Consider the following 19854-nt stretch of genomic DNA (forward strand, 5'->3'; position numbering starts at 1 on the left):
AGGGTGGCTGCCGGTGTGTTTAAGGATATAAACATCATTGAGCCGTTTACTTAATATTAGCATAGTTTATATGTCTAATTCAACTTTTTAAAAGTCAGTGCGAGGCAAAAAGTCAAGTCACAAGAAGCTCAGGGTTTGTCTGATGCGATTGAAGCCCTCAAGAATGCAAGTAATTTAGGGGGGAAATAAAATCCAAATGCTCTCTGTTTTAGATTGGGCCAGGTCTGCACACCCAGGGGCTCCTGCAAGGCAGGCACGGGGCTGGGTCACACACAGAACGGACACACTCTCCATTCTGCCCTCCCAGAGGCTGTGCCCAGGTCTCTTATCCTTGCTTGGAGACTCAGTTTCTGCTTCTTTAAAATGGACATGACATTCAACCTTCCTCTTAGGGCTGCGACCAGGACCAAATGGGTCAGAAAGCACCTGGCACAGGGATGGCATCCAGTGGTGCTCAATAAATGGTGGTCCATACTCAGCCCTGTCTCCCTCCTCCACGCTTCTGTGTGACGCCTTTCCCCACTGCCACCCAAGTTCACGCCAGCACCACCCTGCCCTCGAGGGACTCCCCGTCCACGGAGGGACACAGATATGCCAGCAGATGGGACGCAGTGTGTGCCCAGGACTGGAAGACGGCATGGGGTGAAGGCAGGCTTCCGGGAAGGAGTGGTACCTGAAGCCAGTCACAAGGGAAAGGGGCATGAGCGAGGTGGGTGGGTGCTGGGAAGCAGGAGGGTGTCCCTTGCAAGGTCAAGGGGGCTGCAGAGAAAGGTAGGCTTGGGTGCTGAGAACTCTGGGCCTACCGTGGGTGGTACAGGCTGCTCTGGCAGGGCCACGGGTAGTGGGCGCCACTGTTTGCAGCAGGGAGATGCTCTCTGATGAAATCCCTGGCTGAGGTGACCAGGACCTGGTCGTGAGCAAGGCGGGATCCTCGGGCACACCTGAGTCTGAGCGATTCATGGATATGCCACTCCTCCAGGCCAGGTGGACACGCCTGTACCTCTACAGCCTACCAGCCAGGGTACCCCGGCCTCCGCCTCCTGGTCCCGCCCCTCTCCACCTAGCCCCACTCTGCCACCACGCCTCTGCCTGCTGGTCCAGCCCCTCTGGCTCCTAACCACATCCCCATCTCCTGGCCCCACCCCCTGTCTCCTAGCCCCGCCCCTCTCTCACCTAGCCTCATCCCCTGACTCTCCATGCCTTTGNCCTCCCAGCCCCGCCCCTTTGCCACCTGGCCCCACTCCCTGCCTCCTGGCCCCACCCCTTTGCCACCCGGCCCCACCCCTCTGTCTCCTGGGCTTGGGAGCCAGTTCTGAGAGGAAATGCTGACCACTGACTCAGCTCATTTGCAAGAGAAGCATCACTTGGGGCCTGCACAGATTCGTGAGCCTCAGGGAGACCTGGCGGAGGGTAGGACAGGTGTCCGTCCACAGGAAGGAACACAGGAGCAGGGCATTCCAGGTCCCTCTCTGAACGTCCCCTCAACCCACGGGGACTTCAGTGAGCGGATATGAGAAAAGGTGTTCGCTGAGCACCTACTGTGTTCCACTAGTGAAGCAGGCGTGGGATTCTCCCACGGACACAGGAGGAAACAGAGGCCCAGAGGGCAGAGGGCGGAGTCAATATACGTCCTCAGACACCGGGAGCTCCTGATTCTTGGAGCCGCCCCAGGGTTCAATGTCGTCCACTCTTAAAGGTGGAAACGCGGAGGGTGGGAAAGACGAAGTGACCCGAGGACACACGGTAGGTCGGACCCCAGAGAGCATGGTCTTCAGTCAGGACCGGGGCTGGGATGACAGGATGGGAAGAGCAAGAGGGCCAGGATGGGGGTCAGAACCCCCTGAGTCCCAGTCCTCCTGGGCCATGGAATAGCTGTGTGCCCTTGGCAGGTCAACGGGCCTCTCACCCCTGGCCTCAGAGAGCCCTGGGGAGGATCAGGCTAGAGAAGGCCCCAGCAGAGCCTCTGGCACGAGCCACGGACGCCCTGTCCTTGGGTCAGGAAAACTGCCCTCCACGGTTGACGGCTGAAGAAAACAAGAAGAAAGCTGTGTGCTCGCAGACCGCCCCGCGCCTAGCGGACCGCAAAGGGGGTTCGTTTAAAAGCTGAAATGTGGCCCCCAGCGCCGGCGCAGGCCGAGGACCAGGGGACAGAGCTGGCCGTCAGTGAACAGAGGGGGTCCCCAAGAGCCGGCCCGCACTATACTGGGGGCTCAGCACCTCGACTCCCCACCCCACCTGTGCTCCCAGCCATGACCACAGCTCCCAGGCCCCAGGCCGCGGGTCCCCAGGAGGTCCCTGGATACAGGAAGAAGGCAGGGGGATTTCAAGTTCCCTGCCAAGACCGCGGCAGAGGAGTGGCACATTGCTAGGAGGTGATGAGTCGGGTCTGCCTGTCCCTTTATTCACTCAGTGAGCATCTGTTTTACCCTTGCTGTCTACCTGGTTGGGGGTGAGGCCTGGAGCACTGGGCAGTGAATGGGATGCACAAGACACCCGCTGTCGGGGCACTTAGGGCCGAGGGGATCCAGCCAACAGTGTGACCCAGGAAGAGTGTCACCAGGGAGTGACAGGCGGACAGTAACACAGGGCATCTCCTTAGAGGACCAGAGCCAGAGACAGGGCACCGTGGCCTCCAGACAGGGGCTATTGCCCTACTGGGTCCCAACGGACAAAAGGTTTCAGTGGCTGCCCGTGGACACAGGAAGGGAAAGCCCAGGGAGTCGGCTCCGCCATGACGCCTGGCCACTAGAACACTGTTTGTGAAAGGTCCGGTGACACAGGGCATGTCACGAACTACGTCAGATATTCACAAGAAAAACACTAGGAGACAGTCTAGAAACGCCACCGCGAGGTTTTCCCGGGTGACAAAGTTTCTGGATTTCCCTCTGGTTTGCGTGAGAGTGTGTCTTTGGGGACCCTTGGCCCCGATGGTCCTACAGGGTGTGTGTCATCAATCAACTCTTGGAAGCAGATATTTCATTAAAATATAAAGAGGAGAGAACAGAGATAGAGCCAGTAAGAGAGAAAACATGGCTCACGCCACCAACCGACATGCTGCAAAACAGTGTGCCCAGGAGGGAGGGAACTGGTCCCTGGAGGCCCTGCCCTGCCACGGCTCCAGTGCCACCCATGAGGGTCTGAATGACCTTATTTTTTTTTTATTGGTACCAGGGACTGAAACCAGGGATGCTTAACTACTGAGCCACATCCCAGCCCTCTTTATTTTTTGTTTTGAAACAGGGTCTCACTAAGTTGCTTAAGTCCTCGCTAAGTGGCTGAGGCTGGCCTCTAACTTTTGATCCTCCTGCCTCAGCCTCCCTAATCTCTGGGATTACAGGCACACGCCACCATACCCAGCATACTGTATAATCTTAAGGGTGCCTTTGGTTCAGGGCGAGGCACCATCCCAGGGCTGAGGGCTGTACCTCCTTTAATCTGGGTACAAGGGGGGTTGTTGCAAGCCCCACTTTAGGAATGAGGCAGTTGAGGCCCAGGGAGGTAAGTCTCCTGGTGAAGGCCACCCTGATTAAGTGCTGGTCCCAGATGTGAGCCCAGCTGTCCCTACGCTCCACGCTCCACGGTCGTCTGTGAATTCTCAGGGGATGACGGAATCCTGGCTACAGTTGAAACACAAGAGAATCCATCCCAGTTGGCGGGGAGGGGAGGGGAGTGGTCAGAAGGACCAAGGAGGACAATGAATGCAAGGTGTCGGCTAAACTTCAATTTCAGATAAGCAACTGGTGTTTTCTCAGCATGAAGAAGGTCTCCCTACAATATCTGCTAACCTGATCACCTTGGGGACTCAGGCCTAGTAAGTCCTCTTCTTGGGGGGCACTTGCTGACCCTCAGATTCCCTTAAAGACACAGTCCCTGAACAGCCGACTCCAGTAACCAGCTGAAGCTTGTCTGAAAGCCCGGCCGAGCCTCAGACTTGGTTCGAGCCTTCACTTGATACCTGCTGGGCAGCCGGGGAGGCCAGAGAAACACCCAGCACTTCCCACAATTCAGCTGGTCTAAAAAACACCCCATAGAAACACACAAGATGGGGACAGGGAACAGGAAAGTACTCCCAACGCTGTCTGGACACCCTCCCACCAGGACGGTTCCGTCAGCAGCCTCTGAACAGACAGGCCGGGCTGGGAGGGCTCCCGGGGCCTGGCCTGGGCCCTTTTTCTCTTTGGAAACCACAGGAAAACCAACAGCCCGTGTGGATGGAGTGAGAGGCTGGGCCAGAACTCGTTAGCTACATGTTCTGCCTTCAGGGTCAGAGTCTGGGTTCCCAGTGGCCCTCAGTCATGCGGGCAGAGGCAGGAGAGAATGAGCCCTGGGCTTTAGAGCTAGAGCCGGTGGCCTCAGCCACTGCAGGAGACTCTCCCTGTGGCCCTCAAAGTGTGGTCCCCAGACCAGCAGCCTTTGGGCCCTCGTGAGCTGAGTGGAGCTTCCCAGTCCTGCCCAGAGCTGCTGAACTGGATGCCTGAGGACCAACCCATCCATGTCCCTGTGTGTGTGTGTGTGTGTGTGTGTGTGTGTGTGGTGTGCGCCTGCCGCAGCTTTATTAAGGGGAATTTGATACAAGATAAAAGTTCATCTTTAAAACGTTCAGTCTGCTAAACGTGGACACTACAGTCCCCCCACTTTTCTGCATGGAGAACACAGTCCGCTGTCCCCCGTAGATGGCGGCCACCACAGATGGTCCCCTTCCCTACATTCCGTGTCTTTGTCTCCCTACACATACGCGCCAGCGATAAAGTTTAATTTATAAATTAGGCGCAATAAGCAGAAGTTCTTCATTTTGATGGAGTTGATTCTTAGGAACTCACGGTGACTTTGACGTTACATGAATTTGGTCTTGGTTCAACCTAAGGTTATGGATATTTTTCTCCTGTTTTCTTCTAGAAATCTGGCTACAGTTGAAACACAAGAGAATCCATCCCAGTTGGCGGGGAGGGGAGGGGAGTGGTCAGAAGGACCAAGGAGGACAATGAATGCAAGGTGTCGGCTAAGTTTTAAATTTAGGTTCATGATCCATTTTTGGTCAATTTATACATAGAGTTTGAAATGAATTTTTTTTTGTTTTTTGTTTTTTGCATGGGAATATCCAATTATACCAGGACGACTTATGTGCCAGACACATCCGTTTGGAAGAGGCTTTGGAGAGGAAACCATCTATTCCCCTTCACCTGGTGAACTCCTACTCATCCTTCAAAACCCAGCTCAAATGTCCCCTTGGCTAAGAAGTCTTTTCTGACCGAGGCTGAGCAGCTCCTTCGACCCTCCTCTGGTGTCAGCAGCATCTCATGCTCCTTCTCCCATACCCTTATCTCACGAGATTGCCCTAACTTCCACACCTGTCTCTCTTGCTACAGTGAAAATTCATTTAGCATCTTCTGGGCACTTCTACATGGGTGGGGGGGTGTGTGTAGAGGGAGGCGGGACTGAGAACACAATTGTTAAGATGCAAACAAAGGAGTAAAATGTCCAACAAGGGGGACATTGGATTTTCTTAGGCAATCAAGTATCCCTACCTCAAGCCCTCCCCCTCACGCCCCCCCCCCTCCGCAGAGAGCCTTCATCAGGAAACGCCTGGGGGGCGCCTACCCTCCTTCAGCTCCATCAGTACTGGCAGAGTCCCCCAGGGACTAGGGCAGCTCATGCCCGGTGCTAAGCGCTCCTGTGGGTTCGTTCGTTCCCTTCTTCCTCGCAGCAACCCATCAGGCAGATTAGTCCCATCATTAATTTACAGAAGACGATACAGACGTTCAGAGAGGTTGCATTCCACGCCCGATGCCACATATCTGGCGTTGGAACCAGGGGTAAGTGCAGCCCACACGGTCCCGGGCCCTATGCTCTCACCCCTGCATACACCACCTCCTGGCTCCAAGTCCCGTCTGTCTCCCCAGTCAGCCCAGACTCCTCGAAGGCCTTCCCCACACTTCAGCCTGATGGAGACCAGTGCCAAAGGATACATGTGGCTCCGGGGCCACCCCACACCCCCTTCCAGGCCGCGGACTCACCCCCCCCCCAAAAAAAGCGACCCCTTACCTTGGACCACACGCCCATGCCAAAGGTGCTGCTTTCTGCCGTCTGGTGCAGGTTCAGCTCGGTCCTGGAAGCAGAGAGGGCAGATCTGGGGGGTGTGGCCATAGGCGGAGGGCGTGGCCATAGGCGGAGGGCGTGGCCATAGGCGGAGGGCGTGGCCATAGGCGGAGGGCGTGGCCACCGCAGGTAGGGCCCAGGGGCTCCTGCAGGCCCAGGTCCCACCAGGTTGCCCAGGGCATCCCCTGGCCCTGAGGATTCCTCACTGACTACCCTTCCTTGACACTCCGAAGAGGCAGGGAACCGGACAGAGAGGGCCATGGAGCCGTTCTGGGGGTCAGCAGGGCGGCCTCCCCCACACGGGACGTTAGCCAGGCCACAGGCACAGGCCTCAGCCACGCCCACCCTCCCAGCCGCTCAGACTGGTTCACGCCCCCACCCTGTTCTCTGCAGACCCTGCACCCTCTCCTGTGCTCCTGCCTGGAGGAACCTTGTCAGACAGGCTTCCAGCCCAGTCCTGCCTCCCACCCGACAGACAGGCCTTTCTCTTCCAGCCTCACTTTTCCTCATCTGTATGATGGGCGCCGTGCCCTTGACTCAGGATTGAAGGACACATCTCCAGGGCCCTGCTCCACGGATCCCTCACACCCTCCCCCATTCCATGGAAACTCAATTTGACAAATAATTAAGGATCCACCTCAACCGGTTTCAGCTCCTCTGCTGGGCACGGGGGAGGCAGAAGGAGTAAGCAGACCCCGACCCCAACACCCCAGTCAATTCTGTGAGCAGGGGAGCCCTGTACCCCTCGGCATGGCAGGTGAGGAACCAGAGCACATCACAGACCCAGAAAGGAATGGAGTGAAAGGGAGGAGCGGGAACCAGGCAGCGCTCTTGTAAAGGAGACGTGGAGAAGGGTTTTGAAGGATGGGTAGGAGCCTCCCACAGGTGAGGTCTGTGGAAGGGGGAGCTCCACGTGGAGGCCAGCCACCCTGGGAGCCGAGAGGGAGACTGCCTGGGAGCTCTCTGGGGAGCATGACCGCCTCAGGGGGCTCACTTGCTCCAGTTTTCTCCACTCTTATGGGGTCCCTGGGGCTCCTCAGAGGCGGCTGTGACCTGTTTCTCAAGGATGTCAAACTCACCAGGCACAGTGGTGCCTGCCTGTCATCCCAGCAGCTCGGGAGGCTGAGGCAGGAGGACGGCAAGTTCAAAACCAGCCTCAGCAACTTAGTGAGGCTCTAAGCAACACAGTGAGGTCTTTTCTCTAAATCAAATGTTTTTTAAAAGGCTGGGGATGGGGCTCAGTGGTTAAGCGCCCCTGGGTTCAATCCACAGGGCAAAAAAAAGGGTGCCAAACTCCTCTAAGTCAAACGCACCAGCACCCAGAGACCCTGGGACCGGGCCGGGTGCGGAGGGCAGCCACTGCAGCAGACATGGCCCAGCCGTCCTTCTGCGCTCCCTGGGTGCCCCCAGCCGTCCGTCCCCTCTCCAGCCCACCCAGGGGCTCAGGAGAGACCCAGAGCGGGGCCCCAGGGCTGGAAGAGGGGAGCCGTGCATGTATTTCAGGGCTACAAGAGATGCGGAAATGGAAAGCCACACAGTGCAGCCTCTCCTGAGGCCGCGGGCTGGAATGGGGGACTGGAAACTCCCTGTCAGAATCACCTCTTCACCCTGCCCTGGTACGTCCTTCCTAGGCACCACACACCGCTGCCTGGACACGTGATATTGTTTAATTACCCACACCATAGTAAGTGCCCATTCTACAGAAGAAGAAACTGAGGTTCAGGGAGGCCCACCTGGGGCAAAGCCAGGAGCAAACACCCATCCTTTGACACCAAAGCCAGCCCTTTCTAGCACATACCTGGTCAGGGCCGGAAGGGGTGTAGGCCAGTAAAAATCCTCCCCAAATCCCAGCAAGCACAAAGCTCTCACTGTGTTCACTCTTTGGCCCTCACAATAGCATCCTGAGGTAGCCATAGTCACAGTCTTTTTACAGATGAGGAAAGCAGGGCTCAGAGAGGTTCATTACTTGTTGAAGGTCACACAGCCAGCAAGTGGGGGAGCCAAGATACAAATCCACGAAGCCTGGCCCAGAGCCTGTGGTCTTAGCTACGATGCTGTGTCGCCCTATGCCAAGTTCTTCTGTGTGTCCTTTAGGCTTTCCAGAAGTTTCCTTACTGCTCAGGTACCCTGTTCTGGAATCCACGAGTTATTTCTCTCATCTGCCCACTCTCTGCAGGGCACGGTTTCCCCTCTGGCCTTAGCTAGAGGCTCAGGAAAGACTGAGCTTGTCCTCCAAGGGAGGACAGAGGGGCACAAGGCCCTTCTGCTAATGTACCTGGGGAAAGACCCCGGGGGTTCCACTAGAACCTTCCTGATCTGTCTGCCAGATGAGGAAACCGGGACCCAGAGAGAGAGAGAGAGAGACCACATGCCTGAGGAAGCCCTAGAGAGCCAGGAGGGAGAGGGGACCCCTGGACCCCCTCCTCCAGGAAGCCCTGCAGACAAGGCCAGGCCGACTCCTGCTCCCTGCCCTGCCAGCTCGCCCTCTGTCCCAAGGCGCCCCATCTGGTCACCTGGCCATGTGCACCCAAGGCAGCCACAAAGGTCACGACTTCTGGAAGACATGGGGGTCTCTTCCCCCACTGTCAGGCCCTGTACCCACTTGTCACCGTCCCAGCTGACAGCCCTGCCCCTCCAGCTCTGAATAAGAATCCTATAAGGTCTCTTCAAGACATCTTTTCCACTTTACAGAGGAAGAAACTGAGGTTCAGAGTGGATGGGCTATGAGCAAGGTCCCAGCCCACGAGCACCGTGTCCCTGGGGGACTGAAGTCAGAGGCCCTTCTTCACACCTGGGGCCGTGGCCTCTCAGCTCCAGGCAGAAGCTAGACTGGGCTCTGGGGACAGCGGTCCCTTGTCCCACCCACCCCGGGCACTCACCTGAGATCCAGGTCCAGCCCAGCCAGCATCTGGGAGAAGACCTTGAAGTTGCCCTCCCCTTCCGGCTGCCGAGCCACTCGGCTCTTCTCCAAAAGCATCGTCTGTGGGGCAAAGATGGGCCCCTGTCACTGTGGGGCCCCTCTGCCCACTGCCACCCGCCCACCCCTGAGGCCACATCTCCTGGTCCAAGTGTCTTGGGTTCAGAGTCCTCTGGGAAGGGCACCCCACACACAGCGGCTACAGTGAGCCTCAGGGAAGTCCCCCAGCAGGGCCACCTCGGACACCGTCTCAGGGACAGGAGCCTCTACAGCCCCAACGCCATGGTGCTCATGGTGGGGGCCAGGCAGGGCCCCGGGCAGCGATGTCCCTTCTATCAGGCACCCAGGAGACTCCCTGCCCCGGCTGTGATCCTATTTCCTATTCAAACAGCATGTCTGAGGGGGGCGGGGAGGGGGGCGGGTGATTTTGGAGATGGGGACAAACAGGCCATGTGTTGTCACCCACGGGTGGCCCAGCGCGGCTGCGCGGCTGCGCGGCTTCAGCTTCTGGTTTTAAGCCCCTGGCTAACAAGCGCCTGGCCATGCACTTGGTCCTGGAGATTTCCCCCTGTGATGGTCCCCAGAGCAGATGGCCAGGTGCTGGAGGGAACACTTGGGGCACCCAGCAAGAGGGGCGCAGTTGACCGTGACCACTGAGGTCCCAGCTGGAGGGTGGAGTCATTAGAGTGGAGCTGGGGACACAGCAGCCTCGGTGCATCCCGAGGCTCACCTGGAGCTGAGCGGCTGTGATGCGGCCCATGGCGTTGAAGTCCAGTGACATCACCATGCTAAATCGGGTGGCGCTGCGGCTGTGGCCCGTGGACACAGAGCCAAAGGCCCTGAGGACGGTAAAGGCCGCTCGGATCTTCTCCACTGTGGGGTGCAGGGCAGGCTGTCAATCACGCCTCCCCCAGGACGGCCCTCCCTTGCTGGCCCTTCCCCGCGGCTCCCCGCCTCCCCCCCCCTTCAGCTCTAGACCACGCCTCCCGCTGAGCGCCCGCCTGCAAGGCCCCAGGCTGAGAGCAGGAGCAGGGTGCAGGGCAAGGCCCAGGCCACCAGGGGGAGCCGACTGCCGGGACTACTCCACAATGGCGGCTGCCCCCGGGCCTCCTGGATCCAGGACGGGGCAAAACGCTAACTTTCCCCCACCTGAATGCAGAACCCAAGGCCCAGCAGCAGGCCTGAAAGTCCTGCTGTCTTTCTGCTGAGTACCCATGGTGCATCCCTCACTCCACTAGGCACCTAGATACAGCCCATCCTGACTCCCACCTTCAAAGGCACACACACACTCCCAGCAGAGCTACACCGAGGGAGGGCAGGGACTGTGCCTCTGCCTCAGGGACTGTGCCTCTGCCGCATCCCCTGCTCCTAACAGGGGCCAGGTGGAGAGAAGAGACCCAGGGCAGCACTGGAATATCCCTGGGGGAGGGAGCAGGGCACAGTGGCCAAGAGAGCTCGGAGGTGAGCTCTGCCTTGACTGGTCACCTGACTGAGGGAAGTCAGGTCAGCCCTCTGTCCTGAGCCTCGGGTGGCCTGCTGGCAACCTGAGGGTAGTGACATACCCACCTCACGCGGTTGTCATGAGGACTGGATGATTTAATAATGCAAAGCACTTAAAAGGTTCCTGAAGGGGTGATGTTGTTATCATATACAGAAAAGCAGTTTATTATGAGCATCACACATAATATAATATTCTTAGTTAATATCACACTATAGAAAAGCAGGGTCGTGTGTGCTCAGTGGGGAGGACAGAAACCACCCTCAATGGGGGCAGAAACTGATTCCTGAAAGTGGCAAAAAAAATCTCTTTTTTTTTGGTCCTGGGGATTGAACCCAGGGACACTGACCACGGAGCCCCACCCCAGCCCTATTTTGTGTTTTATTTAGAGACAGGGTCTCCCTGAGTTGCTCAGGGCCTCATTAAGTTGCTGAGGCTGGCTTTGAACTCGCAATCCTCCTGCCTCAGCCTCCTCAGCCTCCCCAGCCGCTGGGATGACAGGCGTGTGCCACCGTGCCTGGCTCCCAGAAAAAAAAATTGGTCTTTTTATTACAGAGCACAGATAGACGCCCCCACACATGGGTATACAGTTCCCCTGTGGTACTAAATGTCCACTGTAGGGTAGACAACAGAGGGGAAGTGTCCAAAGCTCCTGGGGGACAACAAGGAAAGCCTGAGATCCTGGCCCGGAGGTTGGGATCAGGAGCCAGGCTGCCTGGTTTTGCATTCGGCTCCAGGACAGATGGGCTGTGTGGCTTTGGGCAAGATACTTGACTTCTCTGACTCTCAAGGCTTTCACCTATAAAATTCAAACAGTCACATCTACTATATGGCCTACCACAGGCCTGTTTTAAATAATAAATAAGTTCGTTTTCATGGAATAAGGCCTGGCACGCACGTCCCTGGCAAACATGCACTCTGATCATCATTAAATTGTAGTTATCATGATCATTAATTGGCACTCTATCTTTAAGGCTCAGCTCAAATCTCACTGCCTCCAGGACCTTCCTTGTGCCCCTCCTGTGTGCTTCAGAGGCCTGACCAGCTCTGCCAGCCCTTTTGCTGGACATTCGCCCGTGTCCATAGGCACAGGTGCATTTCCCCTCAGCTCTCAGCTCTGCCTTCCTGTCTCCACTCAGGGGGCGCTCTGTGCGGCTCAGCAGGTCGTACACTGCACCACAGCACCGCATCTGAGGCCCACACGGTTCACATCATGCTATCACAGATTCGTGGACTTATTAGGACGGCTTCCCAGCAGACGGCAGTCCAGTGTCTGGTTCTAACAATGCCCACTGTTGACTGCTGTTCTGCAAATGGCCATCGATATCTTGAGGAAGAAATATCTTTATCTAAGCCACACAACGGTGTCCAACAGTCCGGAGGGGGCCCTCAGGAGCCAGCACATCTAGTCAGAATGGCTATGAAGAGGGGAGCCCTGCACACTCCTGCTCCGACCCTCCCCTTCCTGTCTCCACTTCCACCATGTCGCCTGGAGCCTGCCGTACCTGACACCCTGCCGTCCACACTGCCTGCCATTGCCACCAGGTGCTCCAGGACCTGCTCGCAGCAGGTGGTCTTCCCCGCGCCACTCCGGCCCAGGGCCACGATGCTGTGGTCCCTCTGCTGGCTCAGCAGCTCCCAGTAGGCCCGCTGGGCCAGGGAGCAGACGTGGGCAGGCAAGGCGTCCCGGCGGCCCCTGGGCACCTGCAGAGATGACAGGTGTCAGCCTTTCCCTCAGCCCCTGCCCAGGGCACTGTGGGACAGCACCCACCCCGGCGAGGGTCCCTCCGTGTCCCTGGCAGGAGCCCCGAGGAGCCCGCGGCCTGGGTTTCCTCCCAGCTCAACCTGAGAGTCGAGCAGCAGCCTCTGGGGGGCCTGGCCAGCCCTTCTCATCTGTAAAGTGGGCTCATAATGGGGACGGTCCTCGGTGCCACTTCCTGTCCCTCTCCAGCCTTGACAAGGGGTCCTGGCACCTAGCTGAGAAGGGCCCAGCCTGTGAGTCCAGTCCTCCCAGGGGCTGTCTGTGAGTCCCTGGGCCACCCAGACCCACAAAGGTCTACGTCTCCCCTTCAGCTATCAGAGGTTTCACCTGGAGTCACCTGAGCCCCGGGCATCGTCGACCTCGTGGCTCAGAGCAGCACCTAGAGGTGCCTGCCATGAGGTCCCCAAAGTAAATGGTCCAGTTGATTAGTAATGTCTGCCATGGATCAAACAGCACGATCGATTAGTGATGTCTGCCATGGCAAGGGGACCGTCAGGTGGGGAAGGACGGGGTGCTGTTCCCCATGGCAGACCTAGGAGAAACCTCAAACCCCATCCCTACACCATCCATCCCTTCCCCCTTGGGGAGGAGACCCACAGGGCACCTGCTGTGTGGGAGGCCCTGTCCTGGGCTCTGGGGACACAGCACCACATCAAACCCCTGACGCCCGTGGGAGGAGACGTCACATGATTTATTAGAAGGGCTAACAAATATTTTTTTGATAGTCACTGTCAAGTGCCAGTGCATCTGCAGAGCAAGGAGTCTCAGGCTGCACAGGAGGGGCGGGGACAGGACAGGACAGTGTCCCCTGGAGCAGTGTGGCAGTTTCCTCCTCGGTGACACACACGCTGCCCACCCAACCCCACGACACCCGTCCAGGTGTTTATTCAAGCAAAATGAAAATGTGTGTCCACAGAAGTCACATCGCTGGTCACAGTGACCACCTGGACAAAGCCACAAGACCCGGGAACAGCCCAGATGTCCTTCAACCAGTAAGCCAAGGTAAGCAGCCACCGAGCTGTGCCCTGCAGGTCCCCAGTGAGGGCACCGGGCCAGCTGGTCACGCCACAAACAAACAAGGAGACCCGCAGAGAGCACAAGGACTCCATGGCAGGTGTGTGGACGAGACCCGGGGGCGGGACCTGCCAACGTTAGAGCTGTCCTAGGACGTGATGGGCCAGCCGGGCCGGGACTTTTTGGAAAACGTGAAAGTCTTGGAGGAAAATGAAATCCACAGCTGCCGGGGTGGGACTCGGGGTGGGCTGCACCCCAGAGGGGCCCCCAGGTCTTTCGAGTGACAGGGACCGTCCTGGAGTTGGCTTCAGAGGGCTCCGAGGCTGTGTCCGAAGCCCCCTGACCACAGGCCGAGGCGGGGGACCCCCTGAGAGCTACGTGAACCCGACCTTGGTAACCAGCCCTCCCGCCCCGCGGAGCTGCGGCTGCTGGAGGGGAAGAGGAAGAGACAGAGCCATCCCACGGGCACAGCCTGCACAGGGTCACCAAGGACGCAGGGGAGGTGGGGACACGGAGCCCTGGCCCTGGAGGCCAGGGGACATGGAGGACAATGTCCAAGACCCAAGACACCAAGTCGTGACCACGGCAAGATCCCGCCCCATGCCTTGGTGGGACCAGGGGACAAACCCCAGGAGGGACACGCCCCACCCTGCTGGACACAGCCTGGGGCTCAGGCAGAAGGTCACAGGGTCCGAGCCCTCGGGCCAGCCCTGCTCTGGAGTTCCAGGGACAAGGCAGCCCACTCGTGGGATGCTGGGACCCTGGTCTGGGGGGAGGGGGATTCTGCAGATTCGACCCTCAGTGGCCCCATGGTGTGTCTGTGCATGGGGACCCGCCACACAGGCACAGGCATCGAAGGGGCGGAGGCCCGTGCACAGAGCCATGCCCAACGGTGCCCTGGTCCCACGCATGCTGACGCCCACAGGGACTCCATTCCTCTCGGCCCCCAGCTCCTGGGGACCAGGACTCCCGCAGCTGCACCCCCAGAGTCACCCAGCCCATCCTGCGGGGGCCCCAGGCAGCCCCAGCATGACTGCAGGTCTGTGCTGCCACCTGGTGGCCATTTGGAGAATCAGAGCTGGACCCAGCCCAGGAGAGTGGGGGGCAGTGGTGTGGCTGCAGAGGCCAGGAGACTTGAGGGAAGGAGGTGGGAAGCCCCGGGAAGGAGTCTGGGGGACCATGACACCCAAATGCCACCATCAGGGGATACCCCAGGGCCTGTCCTCTTAGGCACTTTTGTGCAAGCTCTGATGCCCCAAATCCAGGACAGCTATGTGGACCTAGCCCTCTGTCCAGACTATAAAACTGCCCCCTCCCGGGGGTGGCCAAATTGCTGGAGGGGTTGCTCAAGGATTCAGAGATCCCAGAGACCTGGGATGCATTAACAGAGGCACAAGCATTTGCAGCAGGGAGGGGACAGGCACCTGCCAAGCTTAGCCCACTCAGCTCCTGAGGCCCTCCCAGGCCCCTGCCCATAGACACCCACACCCAGAGAGGCCTGGGAGTCATTGGAGGGCACAGGTGAGTCACCCTGGAAAAGAAGGTCTTGGGAAGGGTGCAGGGCCACTGTCTCCTCTGTGTGGACCTGGCCTCAAGCAGGGGTCAGGAATGGGTTTGTCACAAGGGGATCCAGAGGGCAAGATGTGGCTTTACACCCCAGTTGACATATGGGGAAACTGAGGCCAGAGAAGCATCGTGGTCTTTTCCAGGGGCCCAGGCCTGCCCCGAGGTCTCAGAACAGTGCAGAGGGAGCCTGGCCTTCTGTCCCCTTCTCTCCGCTTTGTCCCTTTCCACGTCTCCACCACAGCCCAGGGGACCCCTTCGCCTCCGTCCCACTAAGAATCTACAGGACCCACAACAACTCAGGTGGGAACTAGTGAGGGGGATGCCACTGTGGTTCCAGGTCCCCCCACAAGGTGGCGCACAGAGCTCTCCTGTGCCTTTGGTTCAATTGGCCAGATCCAGGCCTGATGGATCAGGGTGGACTGAGGCTGCTCTTTCTGTATCTCGGCCCAGTGCGGTGGCACCGAGGGGCGAGCCTGCGGCCTGGGTCTTATCCAGGCTCCTCTGCAGGTTCAACCTGAGGGTCAGCGGCCTGCTCCCCTCTGACCACCAGCTTCTCATCTGTAAAACGGGCTGGGAACGCCTGCCTTCCGGGGGCAGGTGGGAATTGACAGGCCATGCCCCAGTCTGGCCGGCTTGACATCATCCCTAGTGCCCCTGGGGCTCCCCCGGTGACTCGCCTCTCTCCGCCAGGAGCAGGGGACCATGCCCCAGTACTGTCTTTGGCAGGAATGAAGGGTCTCCTGGGGCCCTGGTCCTGCTCTCCTCTCAGCCGCAGAGGGTCCTCCCCTCCTCCCGCGCCTCGTCCCCTGCCCCTCCCCGTCCCCACTCACCTTGGCTGCAGGGGGCGCCAAGGGACCCTGCGGCTGAAGGACGATCAGATCAGGCCCAGAGCAGGTGTGTGGCAGCTGGGCCCGGTAGCGGTGCAGAAGCGTGTTCAGGACACTGGACTCGTTGACGCTGACGAGAGAGGCCAGGTCCTCGGCCTGGTCCAGCTCGGGGGGGTTGGCCTGCAAGCCGGCACACAGGGCTGGTCTCCTGGGCCTCCGGGGACCCGGCTACAGCAGCACCAACACACACACACACATACACACACGGTGGTCCTGTCCTTGGGAGCCACATGCCAAGGCCCGACCAGAACTCAGGACACGAGGACGATGGAGAGACAGTGGCACAACAGGGCCACCCCTTCTATAGGACACACAGACTGGTACAAGAGGGGCAGCCCCCCTCCCGGTCTGTCCTTCCCACACTCTGCTCTGGGAGAGCAGATGCTCCCCGAGACCCCGCAAAGCTCAGAGCACTTCGGTGTCCAGAGCGGCTACTGCTCATTCCTCCTTTTCTAGATCTTACTGGACACCTCTGGGTGTGCTCTGAGGTGCCCAGGGAAGGAGGTCCATAGCCAAACATCTCCTTTACCTGATAGGCCATGGTTCCTTGTTCCCTTGCAGATACACCCACACCCCTAGAAGAAAGACTGATGCCCAATGTATATAGGCCAAGGAACCTATGCTACAGCTCAAATTTAACTGAGCTCCCTGGCAGCCAGAGTGCAAAAGGAAAGAGGCTCTGCAGCATGGCTTGCCACGTCCATAAAATGAAAAGCAACCTGTTTCTTGGGTCAGTCAGAACTCTCAGTGCCAAGGCCTGACAGAGGTGCTTCTTGATGTGTTCTCATAAAGGGGACGCCAGGGGACAGAGTCAGTCACCCCATGCGCTTTAGTCCCAGCAGCAGAGCACTGCATTCAATAGGGGCCAACCTACAGCTCCCACAGGGACTCAAACCAAAGTGGCATCTACAAGGACATCTGCTGCAGGGACGGGGATGAGGGTGCAGAGCAGGCCGGGAGGGGCGGGAGACTCACCCTGTGCACGTGCTCCTCATCCACCTCCGTGACGGTTTGGTCAGCGTGCAGGCAAAGTCGTACCCTTCCCGCGGGCAGGTCGGCTGTCCCCTCGTCTGGCTTTAGTACCGTGGCTGGTGGAGAGCCCAGAGGGAGGACAGGAGGGACAGGAAGGGGAGGACACGAGGGGGAGGGAGGGGAGGAGAGCATGTTTGAGCCAGGCCAGCTGCAGCGGGGCTCAGGCCAGGCCAGGAAGGGCGACCTGCTCACCCCTTGGGGTCTGTCCGCATGGAGGGCACTGAACTGTGACCCCAAGCCCTCTAAAGACAGGGGCTGAGGCTGACTTGCAGCAGTGCCAGGAACAGAGCAGGCACCCTGAGGGTTGGGTGAACTGGACATCTCATCCCTAGACCTGGGATGGCAGAGACTGGCACTTCCCCTTGGGGTACCCTGGCAGACATGGCTAATCAATCACTGTCCCCCGCCTGTCCTGACGGCAACTCGGAACCACTTCTTAGTAGAGCACAGTCATGGGCCGCAGCTCATCTCTGCCAGCTGCTCCTAGACCCTCGGTTCCTGTGGGACACCGTAGGAACCAGCCCGATTTGTGGCATTAAACCCATTAATTAATTATCAAGGCTCGGATGTCTTTGATAACAGTACTCAGCAGGCCAGCTCCCCACGGTGAGGCGACCATTGGCTATTCCCACTGCCTCAAAGGCCATGTGTGCCCTTGCCAGTCTCTGCTGCACCCTAAGCATAACCAGGGCCTCCACGATGACAACCACCAGCAGCAAAGGGCACAAGAAGAGAGAACTAGACCCCCTCCCTCCCGTGGCACCGACACCCCTCATTACCAAGAGTAAATCCGTCCTTCTGAACCAGCCAGACTTTCTCTGCCTGGTACCATCTGTCCTCAGGAGCCTGGGAGCAAAAGATCACAAAGTGACAGCAGTCCTGCCTCGGAAGCTGGGACGCCCGTCGGGCAGTTGCCCACAGTGTGGTCTGAGACCAGCAAGGAAATCAAAATCACAATGCAGACTCCAGGGCCCTGGCCTTTTGAACAACGGGAACCCCCAAGACGCCCAAGAATCTGCATCTCAACCAAGATGCTATTTTGGCCACCTCAGCTGTCAGACCTGCTGGGTGACAGGTGAGTAAACCGAGCCCCGCCCCCAACGGAGGGAGATTTGCAGGTTGAGAACCTTCTCTCCCAGCGCAGAATTCCAGCCCGGGAACCTCAAGACCCTTGCCAGCCAAAAAATGCCACCCCCTCCTCTGGGTGCCCCAGGACTACCCCCCCCCCGAGTTCCCCATCCTGTCCCCTGTCCACCTCCACGGTCACCAGGGCAGCTCCTTCCCGCCACCTCCCACGCCNGCGGCAGGCTGCCCTGCGCTGTGCCTCCTGCCGGCTCCTCGCTGCCTGCCCTGAGCTCACCTCCTTTGTCCTTCTTGCTCTGGGGACCACCCCACTTACTCTTTCTGCCCAGGGAACCGCCCCATTTCCTCACTTGGACTCGAGGCCCAGAGGGCTTCCCTTCAGTCCCCACGTCCTTGGGCAGACCCCCCTTCTCGGTCTTGCTTGGGGGATCCTCTCCCTCCTTCTCCACCGCCCCTGGCTGCCCCCCATCACCTGCCCCTTGGGTTTGGGGCCTGGTCCTCTGCTCCTCTTTGCCCTGGGACTCACCCCCTCTCAGCCCTTTGGTCTGGGGTCCCCTGCCCCCCTTCTCGCCTTCTGATCCTTGGCCTGGGTCCCCAAGACCCCCAGTCCGGGTCTTCTCAGGCTTCGAAGCCAAGTTCTCAGTGGAGACCTGGGATCCAGAGGGACTCCCTGGGGTCTCCCCTTGCTTTTCGCCCCCAGGGTCTGTGACTGCGGGTGGTGTCTTGCAAGTGGGGGGATCACGGGGCTGGGTCCTCTGCTCTGGCTGGGCTGCTCCCGGGTCCAGCCTGGCCACCATCAGCAGCACATCGCCCCCCAGCACACCCCTCCTGAAGGGCAGGCTCTTCTTGGTTGGAGTCGCCGCCGTGGGGCCTGACTCCTGGGGCTTCTCGCCATTGATGCTGGTCATCAGTGCAGGGGCAGTGCTGCCGGCCCCCTGGCTCTCCTTGCCCAGAATGCTTGTGCCCTGGGGAGGGGCAGACTGGCTGTCCTGGGGAATCTGTTGGCTTCCAGATTTCGTGCCCCTGTTGGTCTTGCTGTTTGGTGGACTGGTGGAAACTTCTGGGGTCTAGGAAGAGACCACCACCATGCTTAGCTGCTCATTGACCCTCCTCTGGGTGCTTCCCGACTCCCACCCTCCCCAAAGTTTGTCTGTTCTTTACACGTTCATCCACCCACTCATCCACTCTGAGCTTCTCATGCACCTCCAAGGCCCAACGGGCACCATGACGGGCAGTGAGGCTTGGCCCACAGCCTCAAGGCCAAGAGGCAGAGTGGGAGGAGAGAGGATCCCAACAGAACCAAGTTCAACCCCAGACTCTGCCTCTCCCTAGCTGTGAAGCCTTGGGTAAATTGCTTCCCCTCTCTGAACTTGTTGACTTATCAACAAACTGAGGATCTTAAAGGCCTGCCTTGCAGGGCGGGTGGGACAATTTGTGATAACACACAGAAAGTGAGCCAAGCGCATAGTATGTCTTCAGTAACTATAGCAGGCGCCTCTGCTGCTATTGTTATTGGTATTTTTATTTATGCCTTGATTCTTCCTGCTGAGCCAGAGGGGATCAGGGAAAGGACTCGGGTCCTGTCATTAAGGATCTCTTCTCATTCCTGGCTCCAATATTCTCCTGCTGGGTGACCATAGATGGCACCATGGGTTCTCACTGCCTCTGCACACGGAGACCTGGGGGCTGCTCCCCCCTGTGTCTATACCTCAGTCTTGCAGATGCCTGAGCCTGGGCACCGGGGCTCTCACCCTCCCCTGACATGCACACGTGCTGGGGTCACGTTGACCCCTCCTCAGAGCCTGTGTCTCCTTCCCCAGGCCCAGTCTCTCTCATGGGCCACCGCCACAGCCTCTGATCTGAGCTCTCTTCTGTTGGCCACCATTCATTTTAAACCTGATCAAAAGATTTTGACAGCTGCCCACAGCCTACAGGAGAATCATCCAAACCATGATCAGACAGCCAGATCCTCGGCGAGATGTCCCCAGCTGTCCCTGTC

General features: G+C 58.7%; 1 protein-coding gene across 1 annotated transcript in view; it reads right to left on the reverse strand.

Moving 5' to 3' along the window:
- Positions 1-19854, reverse strand: part of Myo18b (myosin XVIIIB) — a 320748-nt gene that overhangs the window by 178479 nt on the left and 122415 nt on the right. Inside the window, exons 21-28 of the mRNA XM_048784886.1 lie at positions 18062-18922; positions 17552-17699; positions 16716-16828; positions 15684-15860; positions 12017-12215; positions 9744-9886; positions 8976-9076; positions 6043-6106 (exon numbers count right to left, since the gene is read on the reverse strand). Coding sequence (XP_048640843.1) covers positions 6043-6106; positions 8976-9076; positions 9744-9886; positions 12017-12215; positions 15684-15860; positions 16716-16828; positions 17552-17699; positions 18062-18922 — 1806 coding nt within the window. The remainder of the gene's footprint in view (positions 1-6042; positions 6107-8975; positions 9077-9743; positions 9887-12016; positions 12216-15683; positions 15861-16715; positions 16829-17551; positions 17700-18061; positions 18923-19854) is intronic.

Source organism: Marmota marmota, unplaced genomic scaffold, assembly GCF_001458135.2.
Source record: "Marmota marmota marmota unplaced genomic scaffold, marMar, whole genome shotgun sequence".
Lineage (NCBI taxonomy): Eukaryota > Metazoa > Chordata > Mammalia > Rodentia > Sciuridae > Marmota > Marmota marmota.